The 10821-nt window shown below is 41.7% G+C and overlaps 1 protein-coding gene across 1 annotated transcript; it reads left to right on the top strand.

Annotated features, from left to right (window-relative positions):
* The first annotated feature begins 466 nt into the window (after window positions 1-466).
* Window positions 467-10659, top strand: smarcd2 (SWI/SNF related BAF chromatin remodeling complex subunit D2). Its single transcript, XM_076760783.1, has 13 exons — window positions 467-1036; window positions 2817-3019; window positions 4566-4608; window positions 4711-4833; window positions 5482-5601; window positions 6362-6457; window positions 6998-7099; window positions 7196-7357; window positions 7860-7957; window positions 8188-8323; window positions 8447-8569; window positions 9131-9232; window positions 9313-10659. The coding sequence occupies exons 1-13, from the start codon at window positions 884-886 to the stop codon at window positions 9364-9366; spliced, it is 1515 nt and encodes a 504-aa protein (XP_076616898.1). The 5' UTR covers window positions 467-883; the 3' UTR covers window positions 9367-10659.
* Window positions 10660-10821: the final 162 nt, after the last annotated feature.

Raw genomic sequence — 10821 nt, 5'->3', positions numbered from 1 at the left:
CTGAGCTAAATCATACGATAAGGTCAGTATTATCTAAAGATCTGTAACAAAAAACAAACCTTTCTTGAACAGCTATATGTAGTGCAACCATTGGTGGAAAGGGCATTTACTGAAGTACACTTATAAGGCGCTTGCACTTTGGTATTTAAATTCTATGCTTTGTACTCTACTATATTTATTTGACAGCTGTTCTTAGTAGTTTGCTTTCAGCTCATTTCTATACATTCAACAGATATTGCATTAATAATTAGTGTAAGACAGAAAAATTAGGAAGAATGTATTCATTCAGGAAAAATACGAATTTTAATGAAATACACAACTTAAAAAAACGTGATTTCAGGAAAAGCATAATTTTAACGTGTTCTCGCCATTTAAGATTAGGCGAAGGTAGCCGTTACTGTGCGGCCAAAGTCGTACCATAAAAATTTCCGATACCGCTGAAGGCAACATTTTGCGTTGAGCGTGAAGGCAGTTATAAGAATACTTGGTATCGCTTTAGACATTCTGGTTTTGGGTCGGGGGGCATCATGTTTTCCATTAGCCTCACAGTCAAATAGCTGATAGCAATACTAAGACTTAAGAACAAGGGAAGGAGATGACGAACAACAGCCACCACTCGGCGTCCAGAAAACAAGCAGTTGTGGGCAGAAGCAAATCCCGGAACTTGAAACGATAGGAGACGAGCTAACGTTAGCTAGCTTTTTGTTGACAGTGCGCTGGCTGTCAAACCCGAACGCGACCTCATTTAAAGTAGCTGTGGTTAGCTAGCTAGCTGCTTTCCGACTTGGACCGGTGACGTTCATTTAGTAGCTTGTTAGACTTGTAGTCGGACCGACATTTGTAAGACGTTTCCGTCACTTTTAACCACTTGTGGATCCAGAAGATGGCATCAAGAGGAGGCTTCACGGGTCCGCCGATGAATCCGAATGTGCACCCCATGAGTGTTGGGCATGCTGCGGGCATGAGGATGCCAGGCATGCCTCAACCTCCGGCGGGATACCCCCGCAGCATGAGCAGCGCTCCCCAGTACCCCCAGGTTGGTTTTCTGCTCAAATTTTCTTTATTAAATAGAGAAACTTGGCACCGAGCAAAAAGTGAGGGAAGAGTAACGTTATCTGACTGAAGTTGATTTTCCCGTGACTTCTTTGAAGTTAAGTTATAACTTCACCACTTGCCTTAAAGAGTAAACGCAGTCCTAAATTTGGGGTTTAAACTAAACTAAGCATCCAGGTGAAGACTATCACCTGGCAGACACCAAAGTAAGAAAAACCTTTAAGCGCATTATTCTTAAAATGTGAAGGTGTGGACTGTACTTCCGCATTTGAAAAAGGTATGTCATTACCGCCACCAGTAAGTGGAGTGTAACGTTTTTAACATGGCTTTTACAGTGATCAGTGTATACTCTTTCAGTATTTGGATGTTTAATTAAAATTGGTCTCTCAGAACAATAATTTTTGTGCGGGTGTGAAGGAGAAAATCACGTGGCTGCCGCTTCGCTGCCCTGTCAGTTAGCTTGAAAACAAAAGTAAGTTTATCATCACCACCATCTGTCAGAGCTAAACCTGCATATGTTCCCCCAGTTTTGCCTCCATCTGCAGCTTCATGTGGCCTTTATGCACTATTGCAGTTTACTCATGTTTGTCACTTTGAGGCCATGTGGGTCTGAATACTTGTGCTGCTTTCAAAGGAGAGACCAAAGTAAGTGGCACATATTGTTGGTGAAACAGTTAAATTGTTTGTTTTGTTTTTTTTTTTTTCAGACTATAACTGCACTGTAAAACAAGAGAACTATTGAAACATCAAGAAAATACCTGTTAAAAACACACCCACAAAATAAAGCATGAGAATTAAAAGCTTTTGGTCGGATTCACCGCATGTTTAAATTGATGTTTACCACATTATCCAATCTGCACATATTGTGCATTTACACCAAACGTTCCTTTCCACTGCCTGACTTGTTATTTATGCTGACTCAGACCAGTACTGTAATTTACGTCACACACAATAAGTATGCCTCTGCACACTGCTCTTTATACACACCATGCATGAAATATTCTAAAAAAAATTGAGTAGGCTGGTATTCAGGAGGATTCCAGTTATGTAAATCATGTAATCATGTAGAGACAGAGAAACAAACAAAGTAACCTCTACCAACCTCCACCCTCTGCTCTGGTGTGGTAGAAATTTCCCCCACTCATATCAGAAGGAGAAAATATAATTCAGCCAATAAGGTATGACGTCCTAAAGTATGTTAATGAAATAAATATTACAATGTAAAGTGGAGTACTAGGATAGGAGCACAGGAGGAAACATTTCAATACTAATTCACGAGCCATGGGGCTGTAGTGACAGTGGTAAGGCCAGAGAAGAGCCGGCACTCTTTCATGAGTTACTGGTTTCCTCCTTATGCTATACAAGACCTTTCAGGTGTGCTGTATGGTGTTGATTCATTTGACCATTGCCTCTGTGAAGCAGGAATGAACACATACCATTTTACATTGATGAGACCATATTTTATCACTGTCAGACATTAATCATCTGCAGAAACAGTCTCTGTCCTCCATCTCATTGTCTTTATATAATCTTTTTGGCTTCAATTCTCATATCAAAATCACTGTTACATTGGGAGCATAAACCAATACAAGAACATATTGCCAAAGCAAACATTCTTATTTTTATAACCACACTTTATTTAAAAGTAGTGAGTACCAGAAATGAAAAGGTGCACAGGTCCGGAGAAAGAACCCCAGCAGTGTGTTTTCAGTAGATTCTTATGAACCTGAAATCATGGCTTCGGCTTCTCCTCTTTTCTTTAGCGCTCGGGGATGCCACCCAACAGAATGGGGGGCCCCTTGGGTTCAATGGGGGGTCAGCTGCCTGGTCCTTCTTACGGTGGTGGGAACATGCCCATGCGGCCAGGCATGGGGCCTCCAAGCATGGACGCCTCGAGGAAGCGGTTCCTTCATCAGCATCAGCAGCAGCAGCAGCAGCAGGAGGCACTGGGAGGCCTGCGACGAGGGTAAACCGTGGAGAAGTGAGAGTGTTGGTGTGAGAGAGGAGGAGGAGGAGAGGGACAGGAATAATGCCAAGGTTCATTGACAAAGAAAGCCTGGGGCCAAATCAGGGAATAGCACTGCCTGAGGTTTTGACTTAACTGTCATATAAATGAGGCCTCAACTGGCAGTCATGTTCATTGTTCATTGGCTGCTGATTCTTTTCTCAATTAATCAAAAGAAAAGTACAAATTTGCAGTTTCCCAGAGGCCAAGGTGACATTTGACAACAGTCCAAAAGCAATGATATAAAGCGATGATATAAAAGAGAATCCTCACGTTTGACTAAAACAAACAACTGGTGTAGAGACGTGGCCAGTTCAGATCATTAGATATCTTTATTGTACCATCATGTTGTTGCTTTTTATGATATAATGATAGTGGAAAAGTGTTCATGAGGATCCAGAAAACGTCTGCTGTGTGTAAGAGGAACGTCTCATTATGAAAGATGGTGTTTTTTTTTCCTTCTTATTCACAACACGATTTATCCAAACAGGATTACTTCAAGGGCCTTACCGGTCACGTTTCCCTCAGCCAGGACAAAAACTACAGCAGGAGTGGTTTACTTTTTTTTAATCGGTGTACTTAAAAGATGCTAAATGATCATAATTACATCCGTTGGGAAATGTAACACCATAGTCGGCATATAAAAAATTCAGCAGCTAATTTTACCGGTTGCGGCTCATTAACAATAGAACAACACCTCTTTTAATTCAGGGTGTGTTTTTCTCTCTGCAGCCTGTTTGTAAAGTTTACTGTACTGATAAAAGCACAGCTCGGATCACGCAGACACGAGGATAAGAGTATCTCATGACTGACCTAGTGGGTATTTTTGAACATCAAACACGCTCATGAATGTGGTGAGGCTTGATGCGAGGCAGCATTTACAGTTTCTTCCACAATGACGCTCTTGTCTTTAAAGGTTTATTCCATAACAGCATTGTCAGTACAGGAGGATTAGTGAGCCGCAGGGTGAGAGGCAGCCTCCTAAATGTACATTAAAGAGCTTGGAGTTAAATTTAGACATAATGAGGGGCATCTGTGTAACTTCATTAAAGAAACAAAACAGCTTTCATGAAGTCTGTAGCAATGATAAGTGGGAGCTTGAGGAGCTCATTCTTGGGAGTTAATGAAGAGATGGCTCCGGCCAAGATTTTGTTATCGCTCTGTGAAGATTTCACAGATGATTTATAATCGAAGCAAGAGTATGAGGTCTTTCTATTAATCATGCATGTGTTAGTTTGCGGTCAGTTCTTTGTAAATTGATTAATGACAATCTAAAAGGGCAATTTCTAAGTGATGAGCACACAGTACAGTATGTCCTTGTTTAACCAAGCAGTATTTGGATAGGATAGGATAGCCAGTGGATCCTCTGTATTTTAAAAGGAAGCATATGGCTAATGTGGTCGATTCGTGTGTGTGTGTGCGTGTGTGTGTTTTTTTTTCTTTGGCAAATGACTATATAGTACTCAGGAAGTCATCTTGTATTTATTATCTTTTCTGTGTGATTTAGGGCAAAAAGACGCAAGATGGCTGACAAGGTTCTCCCACAGAGGGTACGCAATGTTTGACCCCCTGAATCATACTTTAGATGGATCCAGTTTGATTGCTGTTGGCTGTATTCCCCCATTATTCATGTCCTGCTGTTGGCTGTCTAGATCCGAGACCTGGTCCCAGAGTCCCAGGCCTACATGGATCTCTTGGCCTTTGAGAGGAAACTGGATCAGACCATCGCCAGAAAGCGTATGGAGATTCAGGAAGCCATCAAGAAGCCCATTATGGTATCTTTTCATGATTAGTGCCTTGTCAGATTTTTAGATAATGAGAGGATGTATTGAGATAACGTTCTGGCTTTATCAGGCGCTGTCACAACAGAAGAGAAAGTGGTGCAGTGCCGCCAAACAAACTCACATTGTTTTAATAAAGAAGTTGGTAAGAAGACGTAATCGCCGCCCTGATCTGATTTTATGCTGCGCACAGCGCGCAGAGTTTCCCACTGTCCTCAGGCAATCTTTTGCTGGGGGGTTGGAGGTGTGCGGCCTTTCAGAACTCACATCAGTGACAAATGTCTTTCCTGTTTCCTGTGATGTCTTCACAATAAAAGCCACTCCGTGTTTCGTAGAAGCAGGAAATGTTCATTTTGCATTAGCAGTAACTTCATACAGCTCTGATGTGGCTGTAGGAGAGTGAAATGGTCAACGGAGAGGCTGATATGAAGTCAATACAGTGAGCCTGCATTAGCTGGAATGGCGGACTCTGCCACTAACAATGAAAACTAACATATAGAAGAAGAAGACTGTAAATGGGTTGATTTGCTGGCCATAAATAATCCAAAGCGGAATCTGATTCTACATTGTCATGCTTCATTTTTTTTTTTTTGTCTTTACTGGAACTCTTCACATATCTGCTTGTTCCTCTCTATGACACAGCAAAAACGCAAGCTCAGGATCTACATTTCTAACACGTACAGCCCCAGCAAGCCTGAGGGCGAGGAGGCGGAGAAGGTGTCCTCATGGGAACTGAGAGTGGAGGGCAAACTTCTGGAGGAAGTAAGTGAATAACACCCACATCACCTCTGCATCTCCTCGCTGTGTTTTGCCATCGTCCCAGTGTGGTCGGACTCTGGAGTATTTCAGCCTGTTATTGTGTTGCTGAAAGCTTCAGTCACTCAGCTCTGGTTGGCCTGTGTCCTTGGCTCAGACCACGCAACCAGATGTGTGTTTACAGCTCTCCTCACTCCACCCCACAACTCCTAACACACACACACACACACACACACACACACACACACACGCACGCACGCACGCACGCACGCACGCACACACACACACACACATAAGCTCATGTTCTCTTTTGAAACAAGGAATTGAAACCACTGGCCGTTACATACCATGAGCTGACATGCCTCCCCTCCCTCCATCCAATTCCAGCTCAACTCATTGTGTCATCTGGGGCCACATGAAGGAGGATTTTTCATTTTTTTTTCTTCTGCTAATTTTTCCCCTGGCTCGTTGGTTTTAGGCATGCGTAGGAGTGTTGCATGGAGTAACAGAAAAAAGAAAATGGATGCGAGGGGAGCGGAGAAAGGGGTCATGTTGTGCAAACAGACTTTGTCGGGGCTGGGGAGAGGGCGGGGGGTGAAACAGCTTTTTCTAGTTGTCTACAGTTAAGTGCTTTCACCACCCCCGGTGTGGTCAGAGCTAAACAATGCAGCTGCACAGACTGACACAGCACAACAAGGAGCTGTAGATAGATAGCGATCTGGTTCCTCTGTCTTTTCACACTCTTTCATGCACTCCGTGTTCCCAGCCTGGCAAGCAAAAGAAGAAGTTCTCATCTTTCTTCAAAAGCCTGGTGATCGAGCTTGATAAGGAGCTCTATGGACCTGACAACCACTTAGTGGAGGTACGACATCATTAGAAAGGCATGACATCATTAGAAAGGCATCTCTTGCAACCACCTCGGAACATTTTAGGCACACGGACACTAAAATGCTCTGAGACTGCTGTCGGCTCCCCAGCCACAGTACATTGTGAGCCCGGGTCCGAAAGTGGAGTTCAGCTGGAATCAGTAGAAATGCTGGAACCAATCATGTCTGAACTTGTTTGACAGTAAGAGCTTTTCAATCTGTAAGAAAGCTCGCCATGTGTAGTCCAACCTGCTGTGGCTTCATCCCACATATAGGATTCAACCAGCCCTTTATAAATGTCAGTGTAACATGTTTTGAGAGTCTCACACATGAAAATAAATGGCTAAAGCAAGTATTTATGGTAATAGACCCCTCATGATTGCACCATTTAATAAAACTGCCACTTAAACTGCATCATCTGGGAGCATTTATGTGTACGTGTGTAATGCTTTATTTCATTAACATCTTTCACTTTAGATGATGGCTCTAACAAATGGAAAAATAATTTGCTCTTCTGACTTCATTTAATCTTTCAGTGGCACAGAATGCCCACCACTCAGGAGACCGATGGTTTCCAGGTCAAAAGGCCCGGCGATGTGAACGTTAAATGCACCCTTCTGCTCATGCTCGACCACCAGGTACCGCCCGTTTGCTCAGTTACCGTCTTTGTTGTACGCCTTGCTCACCCTTTTCAACCTTGACTTTCTTTGCCCCGGTGCTTTTTTTTGTCCCAGCCCCCTCAGTACAAACTGGACCCGCGGTTGGCTCGTCTGCTGGGTGTGCACACACAGACGCGGGCCAGCATCATGCAAGCTCTTTGGCTCTACATCAAGAACAACAAGCTGCAGGATAGTCATGAGAAGGAGTACATCAACTGCAACCGCTACTTCAGACAGGTAATGGAACGGTTTCAAGCAGCAGGATACGAGATCTCCACTGAATGCACACGTTTCAAAGTGCTGCTTTGATAGTAGAAAGTGCTTAAAGATCATTTTGTCTTTGTATTCTGTCAAACGTGCAGAGTTTTTTTTTCAGAATCCCTCAAACTATCTAATAACTAATTCATACACCTAGTATAGAGAGCAATACTGTAATTTATGTAGCGCGCAGGGCTTACCATGATTTGTAATTTAAGGGCATGCATTATTAATTTTGAGAATAAATGTCTGCATGTAATTACCTGATTTGTTCTCTAAATTAATAATTCACACGGTTGAATTAATCATTCATGTCTTTGGATCTGTACAAGGTACACATTGACTGTATAGGACTTCAAGTGTGTAGAGGATATTCATGTGTTGTGTTGGGTTTTTAACGTTTGTGGAAAGACCGAGTGACAACTAAACTTTACTTTTGGCGTGTGAAATTTGTTCTGTTTTCAAACTAAATGCTGTGCAGATCTTCGGCTGTCCTCGCATGAGGTTCTCTGAGATTCCCATGAAACTGGCGGGCCTGCTGCAGCACCCTGACCCCATCATTATCAATCACATGATCAGGTAGGGGAGTGTGGATTGTTATCCTCTTTCTGTGTTTGTGTTCTTCAAGGGTTGCTTATAATCGTTCAGTTTCAGCCACAGTGCGTTTATATAAGCAGCGGATTTTATGTCCTTATCTTTATGATTCATTCCTAGTCTGCTCTTACAAGTTTGCGTCAACATCATCTCTTCCTCCCTGATTACAGCCCAACTTGAACTCTGCTGTCTGTCTGTCTGTCTCCTCTGAGCAGTGTGGACCCCACAGACCAGAAGAAGACAGCCTGCTATGACATCGATGTGGAGGTGGACGATCCACTGAAGGGCCAAATGAACAGTTTCCTGTCCTCCACAACCAACCAACAGGAGATTGCTGCACTGGAGATGAAGGTGAGGCCTCTCTGTCAACCACAAATGGCTGCACCTCACTGTTCTTTAGGGTAATGGCAATAAAAGGAAAAAAAAATACATTTTGTTTGGTCAAAAAGTCTTATGTGGTTGTATTCACTGCAGATACATGAGACGATCGAGTACATCAACCAGCTGAAGACTGAGAGAGACTTCATGCTGAGCTTCAGCAACAATCCACAGGACTTCATCCAGGACTGGCTCAAGTCTCAAAGCCGAGACCTGAAGGTAAACGTTTGCTCTCCTGCACTAACTTACTGTACCCGTTTCACCACTGGAGTCTTTATAGGATGTCAAACTAAAGTACGTGTTAAGTGTCTGTAAGGTTGAACTGTGGTTTCTTATTGTTAACTTTCTTCTCCACTTTTTTATGGCTGTTGTATCTTAAAGACAACCCTGTGAAATATTTGTTTTTGTTCACATCTTCTGTACAGTCAGTTGTTTGGTTTTATTCAAGAATGCTTTTGGCGCATTTTTTCAGTTGAAAACAATCATTGTCCAACATATTTTCATTTCAGTTGCCCTAAAATACAGCTATTTTCTATGAAATGGTAATATGTGGCCAGTTCTCCTTGGCAAATCAACAGCTTGCAAAGACCATAATTCATTCAATGACAAGAGTTTGGTCATTTTACAGCATTGTTTGCTCACATTAAATGACCAGACTTCAATGCCTGGACAAACCGCACTTGCCAATTGAACCAATATTCCATCAGACCTCTCCCCAAGCTTTCTGTATTCATGAAATAGTGGTTCCTCATATTCAGTGATACATTTCTTTTCCACCAGTTGATGACGGATGTGACTGGAAACCCAGAGGAGGAGAGGAGGACTGAGTTCTACCAGGCACCCTGGGTACCAGAGGCAGTGGGCAGATACGTTTACTCCAAAGTGAGGAAAGACTCAGCCTAATGCACTCCGTAGATTGTTTTTAGTTTCAACATGCATTGACATTCCTTCTTGTGTTTCAGGTGCAGCAGAGAAGACAAGAGTTGGAGCAGGTGCTGGGTATCCGACTCACTTAAAGACATACACCAGAGGTCACAGCCAACTTGAGCTAATTGTAGCTTAAATGTTCACAAAGCCATCGTCAGTGACATGGTGTGATGAACCAGCTTCTGAGAGGGATACATATCTTCTCTGTCCCAGAGATAATAGTTCTAAAAATCTACAAAGTGTATGGGACCAAAGTGGTGATTAACGCGTCCTTAATAATATGTTTGCCTTGCATTTGTCTGTCATTTCGAGCCTGTTCAAATAATCTTTGCCTTGTTCTGCAATATGTTTTTTTGTATGGTACAATATGCTTAAACCACGTTAAGCATCGGTGCTGTCTTGGTGTTTTTCACCATGCTGTGTGCTATTTTGAAAGGGTGTCTGTTTACCTTCGCCTTTGAAAGCCATAATCGTTAGAAAGCAACAATACCTGATGTCTGGTAACATCTCAATAAAACAAAAATCGGGGAGAATGGTGGAATTAATTTCATGGCACACTGTTGATCCGTGCTCAAACATTTTACAACAGAAATATATATTTTCTTTCAATAATGCATTTGGTAAATATGGATTATATTCTACAAACATGTATGTACGCTTGAGACGTCTTATGACTTGGATTCAGGAGGAGCCGATGAAAAGCTTTTTATCACAATAATTTGACATGTTTAGGTGCTGGTTTGTTTTTTATATTGGTGGATATGTCATTTGAAATGAAACCTTTCTTTACCGTGTAAGAAAGCAGAATTTCCAGGAAAACTCTACTTTGTGAAAAGACTGAGCTCCTTTTTTTGTACAAGGACAATATGTGTCCAGCTGTAAGTGTGCAGCTTTTTGTGTATTTCTTGAATGTTTACATGCCATTTTCATTTATTATTGGGGTTTTTCATTGTTTTAATTCCAGGAAGGGGAATTGTGGCAGGCTGTTTGGATTGAAGGATCCATACCTCCCAAGAAGGTTAACTGGTGTTAATAAAATCAGAATGCAGTTGTAGCACGTCAGCTAAACAATGCACCAAATAGTTGTGTACAGTTTCTAGTTTCATGAGTTAAACTTGTCATTGAAATGCTATTTTGTTACAGTTTTGCATGAGATGATCTGAATTTCTTGAAAACATTCCATGTTAACAGATATTGTTGTGCCAAAATTTGTTTTGTGAAGAAGGCACTTAAAATTTGAGAAATGTTGTGTGTACAAATATTTTTTGTACAGTCTCTTTGTAAAATGTCTGCATGTTGTGTATCAATCAAAGGCCTTTATCTTTTATACAATTTGGAGGATTTTTTTTTTTTTTTTTACAATAAATATACTTAAAAATGTTTGTTTTACTGTATTTTTTCACAATATAGACCCCATTACTAAAAAGAATCCTATTTTATGTAAAATATTGCCCATAGTGGTATAATTTATGATAAAAGGCTTACATTCATACTCTTTACTGTACAGCCTCAGCTCTATGATAAAAGTGGAGTCTTGCTATGAG

The sequence above is a fragment of the Chaetodon auriga genome, chromosome 20 (assembly GCF_051107435.1).
Source record: "Chaetodon auriga isolate fChaAug3 chromosome 20, fChaAug3.hap1, whole genome shotgun sequence".
Taxonomy (NCBI): Eukaryota; Metazoa; Chordata; class Actinopteri; order Chaetodontiformes; family Chaetodontidae; genus Chaetodon; species Chaetodon auriga.
This window is presented reverse-complemented; position numbering and strand designations above follow the sequence as displayed.